We start from the raw sequence: 25,713 nt of genomic DNA on the forward strand, positions 1-25,713 counted from the left end.
TATCGCATACTAAGCTTTGGAAAAAGCCTCTCCTTTCCCTTTTTCTTTCTTAGGCGTGCCTTCTCAAAACGTAAGAGCACCCAATCATCCTCCTTCAGTTTCAAGTCGCGACGATGGCAATCCGCTGCCTTTTTCTATCGTTCTTGAGACTTCTGAAAAGTCTCACGAACCTTGGCAAAAGCCGTATCCAAATCTCGCGAATATTCATCCGCTTCAAATATCTAATCTTTCGTGCTCAGGAAGGATGGAACCTTTGCAGCACTTTCAACAATCTCAAATGGCGTCTTACCCGTCGAAGAGTGTATCGTGTTATTGTAGGCAAATTCCACCAAAGGTAAGTTCTTTTCCCATTGAGTCTTCTGATCCGAGATAGAAGACTTCAATAAATCTAAAACCATTGAATTGGCAATCTTAGATTGCTCGTCAGTCTACAAGTGGAACGATGACGAGAACTACAACTGCATGCCAATGTTCTCCCAAATTGCCTTCCAAAACAAACTCATAAATCTGGGGTCTCTGTCGGATCGGAGACAATCGGCTCAGACATGCCATGTAATCGGAAAATCATCGTGATCATTCCGTGTTCTCGAGAGATCAAAAATGAAATCCATTTCAATATTTTCCCAGGGGCGGGTGGGTATGGGCAAAGGCTGTAACAATTCCTGTGCCTTATGCCTGTCAAACTTGACCTTCTGGCATACTGCGCATAAACTCTTCCACATCCTTTTTGAGTCTCGGCCAAAAGAAGTATCTCTCTACCCCTTCATGGTGGTAGCAATGCCGCGGTGACCCGTAAAAGATGGACAGTGGCATTCAGTCATAACCTTTTCCCGCAACGGCTGTGTAACGCACAACATAGTCTTTCTCATCAAGTAGCCTTCGTGAAGGGAGTATCCAGCTACTATCTCCCCATCCCGTATCCGTGTGAAAATATCTGCAAAATCTGTATTTGTGGCATACTGATCGACCATATCCTCGAAGCTCCTAATGATGTATTGCGGAAATAGCCAGAACCAACGGCTTCCTAGACAAAGCATCTGCCACCACATTCTTCTGTCCCTGCACATGGACAATCTGGAAGTGAAACGATGACAAGATGTTCGCCCACCGCATCTGCTTTTCTGAAAGCTGCTTCTGTGGCAAGAAGTAGCGCAAACTCTGATGGTCTGTAAAGACAGTGAAATCCGCTCCGAGTAGGTAATGCCGCCACTGAGTAAGAGCATGGATAACCACCAAAAGCTCTTTCTCGTAAATCTGTGGTGTCATCTCCGGCCTAGAGAACAATCGGCTCTCGTAAGCCATGACATGGCCTTCTTGCATCAAGACCGCACCTAGACTACGACCATAAGCATCACAATATACTTCAAATGACTTCTGCAAGTCCGGCAAAGTCAAATCTAGTCCTATAGTCAATTTCTCTTTCAATGTTTGAAAGGCAGTCACCTCTGTGGATCTCCACGAGAAAAAGACTTCTTTTTGTATCAAGATATGCAAAGGGGAATCTACCTCTGCAAACTTTCATATGAACCGCCTCTAGTACGAACACAGTCCCAAGAAGCTTTCAACTTCATGGATATTCTTCAAATCGGGCCAATCATAGATAGTGTCTATCTTGGCCGAATCCACTTGCACTCCTGCTGCTGAGACAAAGTGTCCCAAAAAGTCTCTGAAGCAGATGATCTCTGTGTTCTGCCTCATTCTTGGAGAAACAATGATATCATCAAAGAAAGTGCCAACAAATAGCCTGTACTCTCGAAAAATCGTGTCCATCATCTGGTTAAATGTCACAGGAGCATTGGTTAAGCCAAAAGGCATCAACAAAAACTCAAATAACCCAAAAGTCGTCTGAAAGGCTGTCTTGTAGACGTCTCCCGGCGTGATTCGGATATGATGATATCCACTCTTCAAGTCAATCCTGCTAAAGCACGAGGATCCCTGTAACCTGTTGAGTATATCATCGATCCTAGGAATCGGAGATTTGTTCTTGATGGTGATTTTGTTGAGAGCGCTATTTTAATCGATGCACATTCTCCAAGATCCGTCTTTCTTCAAATCCAACAACAGTGGAGAGCAATACGGTGAAGTACTATGCTGGACAAGACCTTTTCCAAGAGGTCTTTCACTGGGTTCATAATCTTTTCATTCTGTACTCGGCTCACACGGTAAGGTGGCCGGTTCGGTGGCATGCTTCCAGGTATCAGATCAATGGTATGATCTTCAGGCCCTCTAAAAAGCAATCGGCATGAGTGTGGAGAAAAATCTTGGCCTTCTTTTATTCAAGTCAAAACATATTTAACCTTTATCCATCGTTCAGGTCTCTCCCATAAGAATGAGTAAAGAAAACTGAAGTTCATCAAGTACAATCTCTGAGCCCTTCATTTGTCAAAGTCGCTTTCTCGGCCCGGTAGTCAACCACGGCGTAGTTCTTGTGGTACCAAGGGATCCTGAGTAGAACGTCACTTGTGTGCCCTGAACACCCCTGTCATTGCAAATGAAGTTTGCCAATGCTCGGTGTAATGGCAACATCCCATCCGGGTGCCAGTCGAACTACCTCCGCCTGTGGCGTCAGTCTGTCGGGCGTAATTCCAAATCGAGCCGCCAATTCCAAGTGAAAAGAAGTTGGCCTTGGCTCCTTCAAAAGAGCTTCCTGATCCTTCACTTTGCCTCAAAAGCGGCAAAGTTTATACTTTCATTCATTAGATTCGGTGCAGGTCCCATGCCATGTGGTACCAGTTTTGCTTTCCTATCTGCCTTTTCTGCCACGTTCCTCAGCTGCTCTCGAACTCTCAGGCCTGTCGTCGTCTATCATTTTGTTCTTTCGGTGCCTTTTTAGGGCACTTCGCGGAGATATGTCCATGTTCCCCGCATCCAAAGCACTTCCCCTCTCTGATGAAGCGAGCTCTCTCCTCAGGAGTAAGCTTGGGCGTGCATCCTTTTTCTCTGGGTTTCTCTTTTTCTTTCTACTTTCATTCCCAGAAGTCTATTTGGCTTGTTGTGTCATGTTCTCATTTGTGGGGTAAGTCAGACTGCCAGAGAAAATGGCAAAGCCCCGCTTGGCATGACTCATCAACTCCTGAATAGAAGCTGACTTCTGTTCCAAGCAGTGATCTCGGATCTCTGTAGGTAGACTGAAGGTAAACCGCTCAATCTGTTCTCTGAACGAGATCTTCTTGAATGAAGAGGCGGGTAGAAAAGAGCTCCAGAATCTTTCATAGTAAGCATTGATTGTATCTTTCTTGGTCATTCGAAGATGGTTCCAAGCAGCTCGTATATCTCGTTCATATTCTTGCGTCAACCAAGAAGAAATAAAAAGCTTCTTAAATTTCAGCCATTTAACTGGCGCAATCTTGTTTAAAAGAAGCGTGGACCACCAAGTACGAGCATTCCCCTTAAAGTAAGAGGCATCTCTCCGAATCTTGGAGTGCTCTGAATAGCGTCCTCCCGCGAAAGCGATGTCAAACTGTTGTATTAAAGACAAAGCCTTCGAAGCATCTAAGTATCCTGAAAAAGTATCAAACTTGATCGAGTGGCCACCTTCCTTAAACTCTCGGATTTTCTTGCTTTTATCTTCGAGAAAGTCATACTGGTTGGCTTTGTAAAATTTTTTCTTGTTCACATAGAAGTTTTCGTCATCGGAATCTGAGCTGTCTGTAGACGAGTCCTCAGTAGAACTGTTAGTCTGTGGGCGAGATGTAGCCTTCTTTGCCTTTCTCTTGCCCTTTCCGAAGCTTTGTTTCTTGCTTCGCTTTTTACCTTTTCTCTCTTCTTCGCTCGAATCTGAAGAGCTAGAAGAACTGTCAGATGAAGAAGAAGAAGAAGAACTGGGTACTCCTTCAAATCGAACACGCTTCTTCCGTTTCTTTGCCTTGTCAAAAGTTGATTGAGGACCCAAATATCCCGGGAAGTCAGTGCTTTTCTTTTGCTTTTTGCCGTGCTTTTTGACTTTCTTTTGCACGTCAAAAAGCTGAGCAATCGGTGCATCAACCACCTCTTGTAATTCCTTCTCTGTATACTGTTTGTGATCAGAAATTTTCTTGAGAGCGGGTTTCAGTGGTGGTGTAGTGGTTTTCTGCCACTGTTCATGCACTTACTGAAAAGAAGTCTCGCTCATATATTTTGCCAATTTCGGATCCTTCGCAATACTGAGCATCATCTTTGTTGCATCGCCGATCAATTGACGACGCTCCATCTCTCGCCGCTCCGCCTGAGTAGGCCGAGGCGGGCCATACTCTCTGTCAGAATCTTCGTTGTGATCCTTGTCCGCATCTCCAGATGCAGAGGGAGTCGACTGATCCTTGCGTGAAGCCATAGGTGCCGCGGGAAAAAAATAATTGGGAATCGGATTTCCCATAGAAGAGAAATCGTCCGTGCTCTGATACCACTGTAACAGACTTGGACACTCCAAGTCAAGAATCAATTGCGACAGCACCAAATAACCACTTCAAAACAATTCACAGATCACAATAAATTTGCACTGGCCCGGCGGAGTTCCGTGCCTAGAGATATTGGCCCCAAAGACTGGCGCCCCTTTCGGTATTTCTTTTTGTATTAATCAATTCAAAGTACAAGAGAGTGGGTCGGGTTTTACTCTCAGACTTTGCGTCCAGATGCTCTGAGAAGTGAGGCCCTCACCACTAATTTAAAGGTTACAAGGGATGCCCAAAAGCAGAGCCCCAAAAGCTTGAAAGCAAAAGCAAATTCTCTCTCTCAATAAGAGTTAAAATAAAGCAATTCAGCTCTTTCTCTCATCCAAAATCCTTGCGTAGCAAAAAGCTAGGATTTGCGTCGCTCATTAAAAATAAAAATAATTTAAAAAAATAAAATAAAATCGCCTCCGCGATTTCCGGAAATTAGGGTTTTTGGCAAAAATTAGGGTTTGCAAGAATTTTAGGGTTTTTGGCAGAAATTAGGGTTTTTGCTATCCGTAGCTACGTCATCACTTTGTGACAACCTCACTTCTCAGAGCATGTGGACGCAGAGTCTGAGAGTGAGCACCCTCCCACTCTCTTGTATTTTGAACACAATTTAATACAAAAAGAAATACCAAAAGGGACGTCAGTCTTTGGGGCCAATATCTCTAGGCACGGAACTACACCGGCTGGGCCGTGTTGAATCAAGTGTAAATTGTGAACTGTTTTGAAGTGAATCTTTGTTGTGTCGGGCTAGAATCTTGACTTGGAGTTCCAAGTTTGTTACAATGGTATTAGAGCGCGATCGATTTCTCTTCTACCGGGAAATCCGATCCTTTTCTCGCGACACTTATGGATTCCAAAAAAGAACAGGCGACTTCTTTAGCATCTGGGGATGCGGGAAGAGATCACGAAGAAGATTCTCATGAAGAGTACGGCCCACCTTGGCCTACTTAGGGAGAGATTAAAGAGATGGAATGTTGACAATTGGTTGACGACGCGACAAAGATGATGATTAACATTGCGAAGGATCCAAAATTTGCAAAATTTTTGACTCAGACATTCTTCGAAGAAGTGCACACCCAGTGGCAGAAGGCCAGAGAGCCACCCATCAAACCGGCGCTCAAGAAACCTCTTGCTCCGAGGATGTTTACACAGCAAGAATTGGAAGAGGTGGTTGATGCACGGATTAGTCAGCTTTTTGACGCGAATAACAAAGCCAAAAAGCACGACAAAAGCAGAAGAAAGGAACTGACTTCCTAGGTTATTTGGGTCGTCAATCTACTTTTTGCCTCGACAAGAAAGCAGAAGAAGCGTGTGCGATTTGAAGGAGTATCCAGTTCTTCTTCTTCTTCTGATAGTTCTTCTAGCTCTTCTGACTCAAGCGAAGAACACAGAAAAGGGAAAAAGCGAAGCAAAAAGCAAAGCTTCGGAAAGGGCAAGAAAAAGGCAAAGAAGCCTAAGTTTTGCCCAGTTTCTGACAGTTCTACAGAGGACTCATCCTTGGATAGTTCGGACTCCGACGATCACAGATTTTATGCAAAGAAGAAGCATTTCTATAAAGCCAACCAGTATGACTTCCTCGAGGATAAAAGCAAGAAGTTAGAGAACTTAAAGAAGGTGGACAATCAATTAAGTTTGACACTTTTTTTGGATTCAGAGATGCTTCGAGGGCTTTGGCCTTCATACAACAGTTTGACATAGCTTTCTCTGGAATGCATTACTAAGAGCGCTCCAAGATTTGGAGGGCTACCTCTTTCTTCTAGGGAAACTCGAACATGGTGGTCCACCCTTCTACTGAACAAGGAAGCGCCAGTTAAATGACTGAAATCCAAAAGGCTTTTTATTTCTTATTGGCTGGCTCGAGAGTACGAACGAGATATACAAACTGCTTGGAATCATCCTCGGATGACTAAGAGAGATTTTTTGGATGCATATTGCGAGAGATTTTGGAGATCTTTTCTACCAGCCTCTTCATTTAAGAAGATCTCGTTTAAAGAACAAATTGAGCGGTTTTGCTGCGGACTTCCTACAGAGATCCGAGATCACTGCTTAGAACAAATGTCAGATTCTATTCAAGAATTGATGGGTCATGCGAAACGGGTTTTGCTTCAGGCAATCTGACTTACCCCATAGATAAGATCATGACTCAAAGAACTGAACATACTTCTAACAATGAAAGTAGAAAGAAGAAGAGCCCCGAAGAAAAGAAAGATAAGGATTCATGACCCCGAGTCACTCTTTGGGAGAGGGCCAACTACATCAAAGAGGGGAAGTGTTTTGGATGCGGGGAACATGGGCACATCTTTGCGGAGTGCCCTAAAAAGGCACAGCAAGAACAAAATGAAGAAAGGCCAGAGAGTTCGAAAGAAGCTGAGGAACGTGGACGAAAAGGCAAGATGAAAGCAGAACGACTCCGAGAAGTGTTTTGCGTCTGCATATGATCCAAGCGAGTGTGAAGTGATGCGAGGCTTGTGGAAAGTGTTGCCATTTGCTCCTTGATAAGATCCTTGATAAGCGTACGGGCATCTTTTGATTGACCTTCTTCGTCCTGAGAAGTCGGCATGTTTACGTCTCAAAGGGAACTCGAACAAGTTCTAGAACGGGTAGGGCAAGAGCACCGCTTCGGGAGTGGGTTCCTGCTCTGGCAAATCAAGATCTCAATAACTTTGGGTTTTGGAGTATCCAGAATAATTATGACTTCGGTGTAGTAGGAATTTCCGGGAGAACAACGTCCGAAATCTCATCTATATACGAGAGTAATGGGATGGGTACGTCGAATTCTCCGTCGGGACTCGGCCATGTGGCTTGTGCGCAGAGAAAGTGCAGAACTCTAGCGCTGGGAGGGAGAGCAGTGTTCAAATGTTGAAATCGCTGGTGTGTAGGCATTTTGTACGTAAGTTGAAGTTGAAGGGGTAAGTTCACATGGCACTTAAATTTTTTTTGGGGTTGGGCGGCCACTTGTAAATTTAAGGGCATGCACTTAGCTTAAAATAATGTATACGCTGCTGTGTATTGTGCTTTACGTAAAAAAAATTCTAGGAAGCATCACAATTAGCCAGGGCAGCCAGCGTTTGAATTCAGCCAGCACTTTAGCAAGAATTGCCAGTGTATGGGGAGATGAAGAGGTGCTAGTGCATGGAGAGATGAAGGGGTGCGAACCTCGTGAAGGGGTGTCCCCTGCGGGTTCACTCCCGTGTTACACAAAGTGGCACCTACGAAGCGGCACTCCAAGTGAAAGACCTCACCAGAAGTCACAAGAACTCCAGTACGCCCACACCAAGAATCATAGCACACACAGCTATACGCGGGGTTCCCGATACGCCGCACACACACCTCTCTCTTCTGTCTTGTATATAAAATTGGAGTGATAAAATTCAATTTACCTCATATGGTCGTATGTACCATCTTTCTTCTGCTTCCATGCAACTCCGGGAAGGGGATAGAGTGTAGCGGCGAGGGTGAGGCTCACAACCTTCAAGTCCCGGGAAAAAAATTTGCTCTAATACCACTGTGAGGATTAGTGGTGTGAATCCTATAATTAAGACTTAAAACTTCATACTTAAGATCAAACTGAGACTCAAGAGACTGAATGTGTGTTTGATTGATTGAATGAATGCTTGAAAACTGAGTACAATAGGCTCCTTATATAGGAGACGAAGAGATATAAATGAAAAGACATGTCTCATGGTGAAGAGATGCGACTTTAGACGTAAAGACACATCCTTTCGGCGAAGAGCCAGAACCATTGGACGAAGAGTCGCAACCATAGAGCGAAGGGGTGTGACCAGTCGTCGAAGGAGTGTGGCTTTTGGCGCAGAAGCACGTCTCTTGAGCAAAGGCTCGTGACCATCCAAGTGTAGGGGTTCTCCTTGGCATGGCACTTCGTGTATCTGCAACTAGGAGTAGATGTAATACTGTAACATAGTCACAATCGTGACAATAAGGGGTAGATAGTAGTCTGAGATTTTAGGCTCAGAAAATTACGCGCGCCGATGCGGGCACATGAATGAGATGGGGTCCTTAGAACAGTGATCCTAAGGCCTGGATTATTTATAATAAAGCCTTAGGATAAGTGAGTTAAATCAATTTTATTCATTTGCGTCCGGGTAAATGGCCGGACAAGTGCGAACATGTGATGCAAGAGCAGTGCTAGTATGGCATTGTGCCGAGGAGCATATGATGTTTTCATAAGTAGCATTCATGTGACCATTTGTGAGTTAATTGCGCATTTCATTAATGGCGTAGGAAGTTTTAAAAGTTAAAAGTTGAATGGTTTTTAAGTTATAAAGCAAGTGTGCCACGTGGCACACTTACCCATGCAAAGTGACTCTCTCTCTCTTGCTCTCACCCTCCCTCATCTCCTAGCGCCCCCTTTCCTGGAGCTTACTTAAGAGTAGCCCCTCCCCCCTCATGGGAGGTTGGCAATGCACCTACCCCCCCTAAAGTGAGTGTGCTCTACGCGTTGGAGCTCTTCATTGAAGCTTGAGTGCAGCCCCTTGCGACTTATGTGGTAGCCTTGAGCTCCCATAGTCTAGAACAAGGGCTCTCACAGCCATAGCCGTCTTCTCTTAAAGTTTGGTCGCAAAAAAGTGGAAGGAAGCTCTCTCTCTCTCTCTCTCTCTCTCTCTCTCTCTCTCTCTCTCTCTCTCTATCCAATAGATGCTGTAAATTCTCTGTTTTCAGCCCTTAAACACCTTTACTAGCATGAAGTTCAGCAGAGCATTCATAGAATCTCTTCCTTCTCTACTTGCAATTCCATCGCGAAAAAGGCCTCCGTTTCAGCGTCGGAACGTGCACATGTAAGAATTTCAGGTTTTGTGCAGAAAATTACAGCAAGCGTGTGTGTGCGTGTGCGTTTTGGGTGTTTCCTCCTTGTGTTCATGGCAGGAATGATTACGTATGAAGGGACACATTTAGCGGAAGATAGACTCTCTTTTAGGAGAGCTTTCGAGGAGATTTGTGGGAGATAGACTCTCGCTTGCGGGAGCTTCCAAAATCTCACAGAAGAGGAGAAAACCCTCTCAGAAGTCAGAGAGTAGTCCTCTCGCTCTCTTAGTCAGAAGCAGAAAAAGATCAAAGAAAGAATGGAGGACGGGCATTTGCCCCGTTCCTGTGTTTGTAAAGATTCTCCCTCAGTATTGAAGATAATCTTGTTGGGGGGGGGGGGGGGGGGGGGGGGGCAGCCCATCTTGGTCCCCAATGATCTCTCTCTCTCTCTCTCTCTCTCTCCCCCCCCAATTCTCTTGAGTATTTAAATTGCATTTAAAAGTAAGTTTACGCTTCCGTCTTTCGTGACAATTTTCCTCAAAAATCGATAAAATTAACTAAAAAATCCTCTGATTTTTGTCAAAATCAGCAATCACACGTAGTAAATCTCTTCTGATTTTTTTTAAAAAAATGAGCAAAACGACTATGAATTTTCACCTGCACACACGCCCACGAGAAGAAAAATAGATAATTTTAGCAGTTATTCATTAAAAGTTAGACCAAACTGAGGTTATCTGACTCGAACCGATCCATAGGTGTGCACATGGTCCTTCCTGCAACCAAGCCGGCTCTATACCATGAAACGAACTCTTGGAAACTATTTCTCGGCTACACAGACCACCTTGGCCCTGTAGACACACGTCAGAGAAACCATCTGACCATAGTCACTATCCGACAGCACCCCCTTGCTGGGGCCAACGTTTGAGGATGCAGGTATGCACCTGTAAGACCGAGCATCCCATACCACCCGGCCTCACCTCCTCGAGGTGACCTCACGCACTCCTAGCCTCATGGGCTAACCACTGTCACTCTGCCAGTGGGGATCGATAACTACAAATGAGGCCTTGGCCTCCTTTTATAAAAGTGACCGGCCACACTTGCCGGGTTCACACTACGTCCGCCCGGACGCTGGGCACCCATCTCGACGGTGTCATAGACTCAATCCCCTCTCCTGTAAGCGGGACATAACACACACACAGAGACACACACACACACACACACACACACACACACACACAGAGAGAGAGAGAGAGAGAGAGAGAGAGAGAGAGAGAGAGAGAGAGAGAGAGAGAGAGAGACTAATTGAGCTTGTCTATTTGCAGAGTTTGTAAGCTTACACAAGTTCCTTAGTGTGGTATGTTTCTATGCTCAACGAATCTTGGTGTATTAAACGTAAAGCATTGTATTGTATAGATTTAGTCAAAGCATACTTCTTTCCTTACATGTATATTTATAATTGTGGGTACACAAAGATAGATCGGTAATTTTGTTATGTATGGCTGTAGTATAACCATAAAATTATAAAGTAAACATCATATGTCTCTTGTAATAAAATCAAGACAAGTTTAAAAAAATGATTCATGACAAACATCATCTTCAAGTCGCCCACCTAGTTACATTTAGACTTTTATGCATATAAATTATTTTTCAATTAGGAAACAAATGGATGACACATTTCTACTTTAGAGACATATGGAGTATGTCACAAATTGCTGACGTGTCAAAGCCCTAAAGAATGGAGCAAACTTACAGATGTCGGCCGAGAAGCCTAAACCCTAAAAAGAACAAGTAAAAAAGGAAGAAGTCCTAGTATCTACCAACTTATGGGGACCCCGTCCGATGGGGCCCGAAGTGACATAAAGGATTAAAATAAACCAAGACCCACACACACACACACAAAAACTAATGACGTGGTAGCTGTACGGACGCTCCATATTTTGCGCTGACAACTGACGCGACAGTTGTACGGAATTTCGCAAAACGCACTGGCAGCTTTTTAGCATTGCTTTTGGACCAGAAGCTTTTGAGTTGTGAAGGCTTTTCATGTAAACTGCTTTTGGGGCCTAGGGCCTTTAAATATGAGGCTATGGGCTTATTCTCTGGCATGCTTTCTGGAGAAGGTGCAGAGTTTGGAGTACCGGCTTGTACTGTTGATGCAATATAAAGAAATACTGAAAGGGGCGCAAAGGTTTGGGGCCAATGCTCTCTGGGGTAGAATTCCGCCACTCCGTGTCGCGTGTCGTCTCTCTCTCTGAGTTAAGTTGTTATTGAAGTGCTAAAAGTTTGTTCAGTCTGTTCTTTTCTATTGGCACGTGGTACCCGTCTTGTGACAAAGTATTAACCTATTATGGAAACAAGAGCTTTTCAAATAGATTCATAGAGGGATTGGTAGAATCTCTTAATTTTTTGCAAGTAGAAAAGGTGTAGTTGGTAAAGAATTTTTCAAAAGGTGCAGAACATATATTAGACAGAGTCATCTGTTAATGTGTGCAATGGATGCAAGTTGGCTATTTGACTCGTCAAACGAAGGGAGTGGAGGATGTGCAAGCGTGCGTATATGCGTGCACTGGAGGAGGAGAAGAGAGGAGAGGTGTGTGGGTGGAGCCAATCTCACAATAGTAGAGGTGTCAACAGGAGGTGTATTTTTCCTATTACATGTTTTTATTTATTTCTTTTTTGCTTGTTTTCCTAGGAACTCTTGAAAACGTGCAAGTGGACATTGCATGGCCAGTGTGAAATGGCTGTAGCCAAGCGAGTTTCTCACATCGGGAATCTAGGTCGGTCAGTCGGTGTTTGGCTGGGCCAGTTAGCATTGAATCTTGATGAGAATGAAAGTGTGTGCGGGCCTAAAGAGAATTTAGGCCACACGGCAAGTCACTAACAACTTTATGAATTGGGAGGGGTTAGGAAACTGAACCATAAGAGGCAAAATGGACACATGTCAGTAGGTTAACTTAGACGTGTACTTTTGACCTATACAGATTTTGGTGTTGTTAGGACATCTTGGTGGGAGTTTTGTCTTAGTGTCGGATCGTTTGTTTATAATTGAATAAAGAAATATTGCAAGGGGCGCTAGTCTTTGGGGCCTACCCGGATGTCTGTCTTCGTGTGTAGTGACAATCAAGTTGTTGGATGCAAGTCTCTCTCTCTCTCTCTCTCTCTCTCTCTCTCTCTCTCTCTCTCTCAGTTCTCTGTGTATAATTAACAGGTAGTTTAATTTGTACCGCCCTCTTTAGTGTACTGACCGGGTCCATCGACGGGATAGTCACTTTTTGTTGAAAGAGTGCAGCGTGGATTGTTGTGAGTGAAAGCAACACAGAGCATATCATTATGCAGAGAAGAGATACTAGATACTTGAAGAGGGATCTTCCTCACGCGGCACAAAGAAAGTTCCTACAACTCTTCAAGAAGAGCGTAGGTTGCTTAAAGCTCAACTACTTAGCTACATGGAAAATTTTCAGTAGTTGGTCAAGAATCCAAGGATGTAGGGGTTCATACAAGCTCCTACACAGGTTTTACAGGCTCCTAATGTAACGGGGACATGCACCACGTGCCAACGGAAAAGAACAGATTGAACAACTTCAAGCATTTCAAATAACAATTGAACTGAAGAGATGCACGACCTATGAGACGGGGAGTGGCGGGTGTCACAACTTGATGACGTGGCATGACCCAGCGGTACCAAGCAGAAGGTTTTCAACTTATAAGTTGTTCCAACTTATGGACATTAGCCGAGGCGGGGCCTGGGGACATATAGCCCATAAAAACAGAGCGTTGCGCAGCAGTACGGACGCTCGAATCTCACGCTGACTGGCTGACATGGCACTGTACTGAACCTCCACGTTTTACGCTGACTGTACGGACGCTCCGCGTTTTACGGACAACAATATGGACGTTCCGCGCTTTGCGTTTGCCGGTTTTGAGACAATTGCTTTTTATTTTGAAAGCTTTTGGGGCTCTGCTTTTAGCAACCCTTTGTAAACTCTTTATAAGAGGCCTTAGGGGCTCACTCTGCAAAGCATTTGGACGCAGAGTCTGAGAGCGAGCACCCGCGGTCTCAATTGTACTTTGCTCAAAGATTAATATAAAAATAAATACCGAAAGGGGCGCCAGTCTTTGGGGCCAATATCTCTTGGCACGGAACTACGTCGGGCTGTGTCGATTCTCTTTTGTTCTGTGAGTTATTTTGAAGCGAATCTCTGCTGTGTCGCGGTAGAATCTTGACTTAGGGGTGTCCAAGTTTGTTATAGCGGTATCAGAGCACGGCCGATTTCTCTTCTACCGAGAAATCGGATCCCTTATTTCGCGACACTTATGGATTCAGAAAAGAATACTTCTATTGCATCTGTTGAGGCGGGAGGAGACCACACAGAAGATTTAAACGAATTAACAGAAGAAGAGTACGGGCCACCTCGGCCTATTCAGTATGAACTTCAACAGATGCAACGTCGACAGCAGGTTGACGAGTTCACAAAGCAGATGTTTGAATTTGTGAAAGACCCTCAGTTTGCAAATTTTTTTGTCTCAGCAAAAGTGCACACTCTGTGGCAGAAAGCCACAGAGCCACCAATCAAACCGGCACTCAAGTAACCTCCTTCTTCGAGGATGTTTACAGAACAAGAACTTCAAGAGGTGGTTTAGACCCAGATCAGTCAGCTTTTGGACATGAAAAATCGATCTAGAAAGCAAGAAGGGGATTGACTACCCTGCTTATTTGGGCCGTCAATCTTCTTTTGAATCTGCAAGAAAGCAGAAGAAGGGTGTACGCTTTGAAGAACTACTGGACCCAGTTCTTCTTCTTCCTCTTCTTCTGACAATTCTTCTAGCTCTTTTGACTCCAGCGAGGAGGACGGAACGGACAAAAGAGATGCAAAAAGCAAAATCTTCTGAAAGGGCAAGAAAAAGGCAAAGAAACTCAGATTTTGCCAGTTTTTGATAGCTCTACAGAGGAGTCATTCTCTGACAGTTCGGACTCCGATGACCATATGTTTTATGCAAAGATATACCAACCTCTTCATTTAAGAAGGTCACCTATAAGAAACGGATTGAGCGGTTTTGCTGCGGACTCTCTACAGAGTTCTGAGACTACTGCCTTGAACAAAAGTCAAATTCTATCCAGGAATTAATGGGTCATGCAAAACGGGGTTTCTCGATACATTTGGGGAATTGGACTTACTCCACTGATGAGATCTTGACTCAGAGAACCCGGCAGACCTCCAACAATGAAAGTCGAAAGGAAAAGAGTTCCCAAGAAAAGAAGGATACACGACCCCGACTGACTCTTCGAGAAAGGGCTAACTATATCAAAGAGGGGAAGTGTTTTGGCTGCGGGGAACAAGGGCACATCTCCGCAAAGTGCCCCAAAAAGGCACATCAAGGACAGACTGAAGATAGCCGAGAGAGTTCGAGAGCAGCAAAGGAACGTGGCAGAAAAGGCAAGATGAAAGCAGGACTGGTACCAGATTGCATGGGTACTGACCCAAGCCTGGTAGATGAAAGTACAGAACTTTGCCGAGCTTGGGGCAAAGTGAAAGATCAAGAAGCCCTGATTTTCTTCGATGGAGGAGCCAAGGCCAACTTTATTTCACTTGAATTGGCGGCACGGCTCGATCGATAGGATGAGACCACCAGCAGAGGCAGTTCTAGCGGCACCCGGACGGGACATAGCCATTACGCCTGCATTGGCAAACTTCGTTTGCATTGTCGGGGGTTTTTAGGGCACGAGGTTTTACATCATGCCTTTGGAAGGGTGTGACGTCCTCCTAGGAGTCCCTTGGTACCATATGAACAACGCAGTGGTTAACTATCGGGCCAAGAAAGCAACCTTAACGAATGAAAAGGGCCGAAAATTATACTTGATGTAAAACTGAAGGGCGAGTTCGTCCCTATTGTCGGCTTCGGCCATTCCCAAATTAATGAAATCCAGTCTCTTTGTTTACTCGATCTATTTGAAAGAGTTGAATGACGAACATAGAACAAACATGTCTGAACTTGATAAAGAACGCCAAGATTTTCTCCACACACATGCTGATTGTTTCTCTGAGGGCCTGCCAGGCTAGTTACCCCCATCTCGTCCTGAGGATCACACCATTGATTTGATTCCTTGAAGCACACCACTGAACCGGCCAGCTTACTGTGTTAGCTGAGCCCAGAATGAAGAGATCATGAACCAAGTGAAAGACCTCTTGGAAAAGGGTCTTATCCAGTCGAGTACTTCACCCTACTGCTCTTCGGTGTTGTTGGTAATAAAGAAAGACGGATATTGGAGAATGTGCATTGATTATAGAGCTCTCAATAAAATCACTATTAAAAACAGATTTTCGATTCCAAGGATCGATGTTATTCTTGACCGACTTCAGGGATCCTCTTGTTTCAGTAGGATTGATTTGAAAAGCGGATATCATTTGATCAGAATCGCTCCGGGAGATGTCTACAAGACAGCCTTTCGGACAAGTTTCGGTTTGTGTGACTTTTTGGTGATGCCTTTTGGCCTCATCAATGCTCCAGCGACTTTCAACCGGTTGATGGATAGGATTTTCCGAGAGTATTGATCTTTTGTCGGCACTTTCTTTGATGACATTATAGTCTTCTCCAAGGATGAAGCAGAACATCGACACCATCTGCTACTTGTCTTTCAGGCATTGTGGGATCACAAATTAGTTATCAATGCCAAAAAGAGTGAAATTTTTCTTCCTGGAGATACACTTTTTGGGACACATTGTCTCAGCAGTAGTAGGAGTACAGATGGACCCAACCAAGATTGACACTATACATGACTTGCGAGATTTGAGGAATGTTCATGAAGCTAGAAGCTTCTTGGGCTTGTGTTCTTACTACTGGCGGTTCATTCGAAAGTTTGCAGAGGTAGCTTCCCCTTTGCACATTTTGACACAAAATGGAGTCCCTTTTCTCATGGGGATCGACAGAGGTGACTGCCTTTCAGACACTTCAGAAAAACTGACTACTGGACCAGTGTTGACTTCGCTGGACTTGCAAAAGTTATTCGAAGTGTTTTGTGATGCTTGTGGTCGTAGTCTAGGAGCGGTCTTAATGCAAGAAGGCCATGTGATTGCCTATGAAAGCCGATTGTTTTCAAGGCCAGAATTGACAACACAAATTTATGAGAAAGAGCTTTTGGCAGTGATCCATGCTCTTACTCAGTGGCGACATTACCTACTCGGAGCCGATTTCACGCTCTTTACTGATCATCAGAGTTTCCGCTACTTCCTATCACAGAAGCAGCTTTCGGAAAAGCAGATGCGGTGGGCTAACATCTTGTCACAATTTCACTTCCAGATTGTTCATGTTCAAGGACATAAAAACTTGGTGGCAGACGCATTGTCTGAGAAGCTTCTAGTCTTGGCTATTTCCGTGATTCATCATAGAAGCTTCGAGGACATGGTTGATCGGTACGCCACGGATCCGGATTTTTCCAATGTATTCACTCGAATACAGAATGGGGAGGTAGTAGCAGGATATCTCATACGGGATGGCTGCTTGATGAAGAAAACAATGTTATGTGTCACATAGCCGTTGAGGCAAAAGATTTTGACTGTACGGGTCACTGCGGCATCGACACCACCTTGAAATGTGTAAAGCGTTACTTCTTTTGGTCGAGACTCAAGAAAGATGGGGACGACTTTGTTCTCAGTTATTTAGTATGCCAGAAGGTCAAGTTTGTCAGGCATAAGGCACAAGGATTACTACAATCTTTACCCATTCCCACCCGCCCCTGGGAAAGTATTGCAATGGATTTCATTTTTGATCTCCGCAAGACACAGAGTGGGCATGATGGCATTAGGAATGTCATCGAAGATTTAGCAAGCAAGCTCACTTCATTCTAGTGAAGAAAACAGTCAAGCCGGATCATTTAGCGAGACTGTTAATTACACAAATTATCCGACTACATGGCATGCCTGAGACAATAGTCTCTGACAGAGATCCCCGATTCACGAGTTTGTTTTGGAGGGCTATTTAGGAGAACATTGGCACGCGGTTGCAGTTCTCATCATCATTCCACCCGTAGACAAAATGGGCAATTTGAGTTTGCAAATTTAGTTATTCTGGATCTATTGAAGTCTTACATCTAGACTCAATGGGAATTTTTTTTGCCCTTGGTGGAATTTGCCTATAATAACACGACCCACTCTTCGACGATCATTGAGAAGGTGCTCCGAGGTTCCACCCTTAGCACTAAAGATAAGATTTTTGAAGCCAACCAATACACGAGGGACTTGGACACTGCTTTTGCCAAGGTCCGCGAGGCTTTAGCAAAATCTCAAGAATGACATAAGAAGGCAGCAAATCAACATCGACGATATTTAAAATTAAAGGGAGACGATTGGGTGCCCTTACGTTTTGAGAAGGCACGCCTAAGAAAACGAAAAGGAAAGGAGCAGCTTTTTCCAATTCTTAGCATGAGGTATTATGACCCTTTCTAGATAAAACTAAAGATAAATGATGTCTCCTTTAGACTCAAGTTGCCCGTTACTTGGAAGATTCACAATGCGTTTCATATGAGTCTATTGAAGCCTTTTAAAGGTGATGTGCCAATTGATGGGGAGCTTGATGAGCAACCCGCAGTGGAGGAAAGAGAGGAGATACTCGTTTCAGAATAGATTTTGGCACACAAGGAAAGAAAGATGAAAGGTAAAGTGATTCAGTGGTTCTTGGTTAAATTCAAGAACTATCCCGCATTGGATGCGAAGTGGATGGAGGGGGAGGACCTAGCAGATACTCCTCATATTTCGGAACTTTACCTTGAGGCACTTGGTTTAGCATAGTCTAGTCCTATAGAGCCCCGGATTCAGCACGGGTGAATCTAGTGTAGCGGGTTTGCACAAGAGGGGAGTCACTTCGCTCCTTTGTCAACGGATTACCCCGATTTTGAATAAAGTCACTGATGTCCCCTTGGGTTTCATGGATACTAATGGACTGACCAATATTTTGCTGTATGACTTTATGACACAGAATTCTTTAAAGTGAATATGATTGATTTCTACTCTCTCATTTGACTTGTTTGAGTGTAGGAACTGAAAGACGAAGTGACTGCAGCATTTCGGTCTCATAAATCTCTATAGACATGATTGCAATAAGGATTAGTTAATCGGGCATCAGTGAGGTCCGGAATGGATCCAGATGTGATTGCTAAATATGTTGCGGATGGTCATGGTCTGAGATTTGGAATGAATTTTTCTATGATTTTTCATGTGATGTCCTGTGATCTGACTGTAGTTTTGTACAAGTGCTAGATGTGTCGTGCCTAGTGCGTCGGTACTAATAGTCAGTGTCTACTAAGACAATTTATGGCCTTTGTCTGTTTGCAGGCATAATCGAGGGCGATTACAATTCTTTCAAGAGGGGGGTATGTCACAACTTGCTGACGTGGCATGACTCAGTGGTACCAAGTAAAAGGTTTTCACCTTATTAGTTGTTCCAACTTATGGACATTGGCCGAGGCGGGGCTTGGGGACATATAGCCCATAAAAACAGAGCACTGCTCAGCAGTACGGACGCCCGAATCTCACGTTCACCGGCTGACATGGCATTTTACTAAACCTCTGCGTTTTTATGCTGACTGTACGGACGTCCCGCGTTTTACGGACGTTCTGCGTTTTGTGCTAGCAGCTTTTGGGAAAATTGCTTTTTATTTTGAAACCTTTTGGGGCTCTGTCACCACCGTGTGACTACTATCTATCCTTTTTGTTGATTTCTTTCTTATTATCTATTTACTTTCACTTTTTGGAAACACCCCTCGGGAAATCTAACTGCCCTGCATTGCATAGCTAGTGTGGAACTGTCCAGAGGGAGTCCAGGCCTGAGGGCAAGAGAGCACTAAGGTTGGACAAGGACTATGGTTAGCCAAGTGGGGTCATTGACTAGCCAAAGTGGAATCCTTTGCTACAGAGGCTACATTTCAGTTTTGGATGTGGCCACAGTGTACAAAGAGGGTCGGATGACCTAGAAAGATATAATGGCAGCATCTCCTAAAATTTAGGGAACTGCTATTTTGGGACCTGAAAATGTCTTCGCGTCATTACGTGCAGTTTGACATGGGGATCATTTTGTTACTCTGTGGCCAAGTCAACAGAGGCTGCAGGTGAGATATTTTTAGACCCGAGGGTCTAAAGCGGGAAAATGCACAAATGAGTGACACTTGGCACTCTGAGGCCAGTTTACTACTTATAGAGAAGGCAAAAACGTGATTTATAGCTGGGAGGCTCATTTTGCAAGTCTCTGTCACAGGTTAAGAGCTATGGAGTGCTTGCTTTCCCTCTTATGCACAGTGCGGTGCCAGGAGTGATGCCCTGCACGCTACGCACTGCCCTCTCTCTCCCCTTTGGCAGTATGTTATGCCCCTCTAGTGGGCTCTTCATTTGACCAATGTACAGTTGTGTGGGTTCATGCGCGATTGCCGAGGCAAGAGCCTCTTGCACAGGTACTGGATTAGCTAGCGGCTAATCCCCCCGCAGGTACAGGTGAATTCGGAGAGGTTTCACGCCAGAAATCTCATCCGATTCAAAGGGCAAGTAGCCCTACAGGTGCGGGAGCTCGAGGACTTGCTAGGGATGCGACCGGCACGCGAAACGGAGCCCGAAACAGTGAATTACAGCCTGCTGTGTATTTTTGCAGGTTTAGGGTTTTGGCCCTAAACGGACCCTAATACCCCCAGGAGGTTCGGGGACGCAAGGGGACCGCTGTACAGGCGATCTGGCGCATTTTCAGGGCTGAAAACAGAGAATTCAGCGTGCTGCAGATTCTCGCCAGGTTTTGCAAAGTGCCCGTATGCGTCGGGAAAGTCGGCCAATGCGTGGGAATACTGACCGTGAAGGGTTCTAGTACAGTTATGTTGCCGAAATCGGGCTGGAACAGTGGAAATTCAGCCGAGTTTGTGCGGGGCAGCTTGTAGGAACCACAGCGTTTATTCCCTCTTTTGAACAATAAAGAAATACCGAAAGGGGCGCCTAAGTTAGGGGCCAATCTGGTGTCCGTCTACTCATACAGGTGCAATCTAGCAGCCTGTATCCCTCTCCCCTTTGTTGTGTCTTGAAAGTACAGGTAAAATAGACGACTAATAATGGGTGAAAGCTAAATCAAGGTTTAAAGTAAAGTCTACCGCCCTTTTTGGATTGAACAGGCCGGTTTCATGGTTCCATTGACGGGACTAAATCACTTTTTCCCATAGAAGTGAGCCTTGGGCAGTTTTCGGCTTGAAGACACAGGGGATCATAGACGAGACACAGGGAATTGTAATTATGGCTGACAGACCAGATGATGTGACTGAAGAGGTTTCCTCTTCACAGGGTCAACAGACACATGAAGTGGGTGAGTCCTCAAGACCACCACAGACTGATGATGATATATTCAGGACCCAGTTGGCTACTGCTGTGGCTATGTTCACACAAGCAATGCAGAATCCGAGGTTTTTAGCCTTTCTGCAACCTCCGGTTCCGTCTCAGCAAGTTGGGTCACTGGATCATATTCAAAAGCCTGTTAAGGCTCGAACACAGGTGATTCATACCGCACAGTCAATGGAAACACCTGTACACTTGACGGAGAACATGCAGTCTCCACAACGTATGCCTAAGGTGCAAGAACAGGTGGCTGAGATGCCAGTTTTTCAAGCTGTACCAATTCAGCCCGCCACCTTTCAGCAGCCTATAGCTGGTTCTAATGGGCAGGGAAGCAACTTACAGGCTATGCAACAGGTCTTCCCACCACCTTCAGTACACCCTGGCTATTTTGGAGGTGGATCGGTATTTCAGAGCATGGCTGGTCATGCACCTGGAAATCAGTTTTATACGCCAGGAACAGTGTTTGCGGGTGCTCAAACGATGATGCCTAACCCCATGTACAGTGTCATGGGTATGCAACCAGGGTTTCAAAGCACTCAGGGACAATTTGGGATGCCACAAGCAAATTTTGGTATGGCTGGAATTACAAATCAGCAGCCAAATATGGCATTTCCAGGTCAAGTTAATAGCGGCCAAGGAACACAGATGAACCTTAATAGTGTTCCCATGTTTCAGTCACTTCCATATGACAATTTAACGCCGCTGGAGAGGCCAACTCCGTACAAAGAAGGTGGCAAAGGAGTGTCATTCACGACCTTTACAGGGTTTGATGACAGGAAGAAGGCTCTTTCATTCCTCCAGCAGTTTGACAAGGCCTATGCAGGGGGAAACTTTACAGAGGCTTCAAAGGTCCGCAAGGCAGCCACTTTCTTGACAGGGAATGCGGGACAATGGTGGACAACTTTATTGCTTCAAGGGCAAGCTCCGTCCACATGGATTTACTTCAAGCAGATTTTTGCAGCAGCATGGTTATCTGATGATTTCGAAGCAGATGTCATGACAGAATGGCACCAGCTTAATGCTGCCACTTGCAGAAATCTGGATGATTACAATCGGAAGTTTTGGAAAGCTCTACTTCCAGTAACTTCCTATAGGTTTGTGCCATTGACAGAACAGATAGAAAAATACTGTTGTGGCCTACCCAAAGGATTGAGAAAATACTGCACAAAGACCAAAGTCACTACTTTGACGCAGCTCATCGAGGTAGCAAACACTGGCAATGGTTTGCTCAAGGGAGAAGATTGTGAATTTAACACTGGCGTCAAGGCAGGATCAGGCAAGAAAAATTCAGCCAAGAAGCACGTTCCCAATGAGGCTCCTAAAGGGACTCAGGAGTCGGCCAACACAGGGAAAGACAAAGCTACGGCTGAATCAGAAAAAGGACCAGCAAAGAAATGGAAAAGACGTTTTCCTCGCAAGTCAGAAGAGCAAAAGAAGGTCCTGAGGACAGAGAACAAATGCTTTATATGTGAGCAGCCTGGCCACATTGCTTACAACTGTCCTACAAAGAAAAGGCCAGCTGATTCTGAAGACAAGGAGGACAGGAAGGGAAAGAAGCCCATGGCTGGTCTAGTGCCAGATATGGTGGGCGACAAGCCAAATTCAGATGCAAGTGAGCTTTGCAGAGCATGGGGAAAGGTTAGGGATCAAACAGTGCTTATCTTCTTTGATCCAGGTGCCAAAGCCAACTTTATTTCCCCAGAATTGGCTTCAAAGTTGGGAATCAGACCTGAAGAGATGGGGTATACAGCAGAGGCAGGTTTGGCATGTCCTGGCCATACAGAGGCTGTGACACCCATCATTGGAAAGTTGCGTCTACATATCCAGTCCTATGTAGATGCTGAAGAATTTTACATCATGCCACTGGACGGATGTGATGTGTTGTTAGGTATTCCTTGGTTGTTTCGTGTACAGGGAATCATGGATGCCTACAACAAAAAGATCACTGTACAGAGCAGGGGAAAGACTCACATTCTGGATGTAAAGCTTAAAGGGGAGTCTATTCCTACTGTATCAGCTTCTGCTATTACTTCTGTAATGAAAAAGCATCTTTCTGCGTACTTGGTTTTTGCACGTGAAGTGTCAGATTGTGATGAATCAAATTTATCTGTGCTAGATAAAGAAAGGTCAATGTTTTTACAACAGTATAGTGACTGTTTTTCCGATTCATTACCGTCTCAATTACCGCCAGAGAGACCCGAGGACCATGCGATAGATTTGGTGCCAGGCTGTAGCCCACCAAATAAGCCTCCGTACAGGGTTAGTGCGGCTCAGCAGAAAGAGATAATGGGCCAAGTACAGGAGCTGTTAGAAAAAGGGCTGATTCAGCCCAGTTCATCTCCATTTTGTTCTCCAGTATTGTTGGTGCAGAAAAAGGATGGCTCATGGCGTATGTGCATCGACTACCGTGCACTGAACAAGAATACCATCAAGAATAGGTTCCCTATACCTAGAATTGATGATATTATGGACAAATTAGAAGGAGCAACTATGTTTAGCAGGATAGATCTAAAGAGTGGGTACCATCAGATCCGCATTAGATCAGAGGATGTGCACAAGACTGCTTTTAGAACAACGTTTGGCCTTTACGAATTTTTAGTGATGCCCTTTGGTCTCACAAATGCTCCTGCTACGTTCAATAGGATGATGGACAAAATTTTCCGTCCACACCAGCAGTTTGTTGGTACATTCTTTGATGACATGATAGTCTACTCAAAGAATGAAGAGGAGCATAGGCATCACTTGGCCATTGTGTTCAAAGAGCTACGCAGTCATAGGTTGCTCATCAATGCAAAGAAAAGTGAATTTTTTCTGCAAGAGATCCACTTTCTAGGACACATTGTCTCAAAGGATGGTGTCAGAATGGATCCTGCAAAAGTTGAAGCGATCAAGTCATGGCCAAATTTGAAGACGGTGCATGATGTCCGAAGCTTCTTGGGACTATGCTCCTATTACAGAAGGTTTATCCGAAATTTCGCTGAGATTGCTTCACCTTTACATGCTCTTCAAAAGAAGGCAGTCACCTTTAGATGGACACAAAAAGAGATTTCAGCTTTTAATCTCTTAAAGGAAAAGATGACTTCGGATCCAGTCATTGTGTTGCCAGATCTTAGGAAGTCATTTGTGGTCCAGTGTGATGCCTGCGGTAGTAGCATTGGTGCAGTGCTAATGCAAGATGGCAAGGTAGTAGCCTATGAGAGCAGAATTTTGCAAGGGCCAGAGATGACCATGCAGGTCTATGAGAAAGAGTTACTGGCTGTGATTCATGCGCTCTTAAGTTGGAAACACTACCTGCTAGGTGCAGACTTTGTTGTCCAAACGGACCATCAGACCTTGCGATACTTCTTGACACAGACAAAGTTATCTGAGAAGCATATGCGATGGGCAAATATCTTGTCCATGTTCCATTTTCAGATTGTGCATGTGGAAGGCAAGAAGAACGTTGTGGCCGATGCCTTGTCAAGGAAGCCACAAATTTCAGCTGTGTCGATTCCTTATCATCATGAACTTGATGATATGAAAGAACAGTATGCAAATGATGAAGATTTTGCAAGGGTCTTCGAGCAACTAATGGATGGACAACGTCATGAACACTATCTTCTTAAAGACGGGCTCATGATGATGCATGGCAGATTGTGTGTCACAAAGCCATTGCGACGTAAAGTTATGGAAGAGAGTCATGTCCCACCGTATGCAGGGCATCGTGGTATCGATGCTACAGTGAAAGCGGTTGAGACATTCTTCTATTGGCCTACATTGAGAAGGGATGTGGATGCCTTTGTGCGAGAATGCCTAATATGCCAAAAGGTCAAGTTTGACAGGCAAAAGGCACCAGGGTTATTGCAACCACTACCTATTCCAGATAAACCATGGGAAAGTATTGCTATGGATTTTATCTTTGATCTTCCAAGAACGCAGACAGGAAATGATGGTATTTGGACCATTATTTGCAGATTCAGCAAACAGGCTCATTTTATTCCTGTCAGGAAGAAGATAAAGCCAGATCAGATGGCACGCTTGTTTATGAGCAATATTTTCAAGTATCATGGCATGCCACAGTCGATTGTTAGCGACCGTGATCCACGCATGACAAGTTTGTTCTGGAGAGGTTTGTTTGAGAATATGGGCACCACGCTCAAATTCTCTTCGTCATTTCATCCTCAAACAGATGGGCAGTCGGAAGAGGCAAATTCTACTGTCCTAGATCTGCTGAAGTGCTATGTGTCAGAGCATAAAGGAAAGTGGGAGCAGTATTTGCCATTGGTGGAGTATGCATACAATAATACAGTGCATTCATCAACTGGCAAGGCACCTTTTGAGATAGTTGAAGGTGGCAAGAAAGTTCCTCCCATACTGCATACAAAGGACAAGATATTTGAAGCAGATAAGTATGTTCAAGACATGGATGAAATGTACAAGAAGGTCAAAGTGGCCTTAGAAAGGACTCAGGCAAAGCAAAAGAAAGCAGCTGATCGTCACCGTCGTGAAGTGGTATATTCACTTGGTGATTGGGTGCTTTTACGCTTTGAAAAGGCAAGGTTAAAGAAGATGAAGGGCAAGGAAAGAGTGTTTCCAAAGCTCAGCATGCGTTACTATGGGCCTTTTCAAGTGTGCGACATAATCAGTGATGTTGCATATAGGCTGAAATTGCCTGACAGTTGGAAGATTCACAATGCGTTTCATGTGAGTCTTCTCAGACCCTATGTGGGTGATGTGCCAGAAGCTATTCCAGCTGAAGATCAGCCGGAAGTCGAGGAACTTGACGAGATCTTGGTCCCTGAACAGATTTTGGCACACAAAGAAAGGAAAGTGAAAGGCAAGGTTGCTAGGCGTTACTTGGTAAAGTTCAGAAACTATCCACCAATGGATGCTAAGTGGATGGAAGAAGGTGAACTTGCAGAGTCACCAACTGTGTTATCACTTTACCTGGAAGCCTTCGATTTGCAACCTACCTTGACCCCTTGAGTTTCAAAGCTACATGGATTGTCAGTGTGACAATGGCTTCTGAAACAAATGATGTACATGGTATTTAAAGTGAGCTCAAATGAAATACCTGTTACATGAATGTTAGAGCTGTACAGATTGTCAGTTTGGCAATTGCTCTTATGGAATGTCCAAAAGTTTGGTTAGTGCTATAGAAGTGAGTATTTCTTGTCAGTTTGTCAAGGATACAATGATTG

At 44.5% G+C, this 25,713-nt stretch overlaps 1 protein-coding gene across 2 annotated transcripts in view; it reads left to right on the top strand.

Annotated features, from left to right (window-relative positions):
- LOC147463331 (uncharacterized) overlaps positions 1–25,713 on the top strand; it is a 72,227-nt gene that overhangs the window by 3,408 nt on the left and 43,106 nt on the right. For both annotated transcript variants that reach the window (XM_086488113.1, XM_086488105.1), the window contains exon 4: positions 10,502–10,533. In XM_086488113.1, the coding sequence (XP_086344239.1) occupies positions 10,502–10,533 (32 nt within the window). The remainder of the gene's footprint in view (positions 1–10,501; positions 10,534–25,713) is intronic.

This window comes from Adiantum capillus-veneris, chromosome 2 (genome assembly GCF_014529385.1).
Source record: "Adiantum capillus-veneris isolate H3 chromosome 2, ASM1452938v2, whole genome shotgun sequence".
NCBI lineage: Eukaryota > Viridiplantae > Streptophyta > Polypodiopsida > Polypodiales > Pteridaceae > Adiantum > Adiantum capillus-veneris.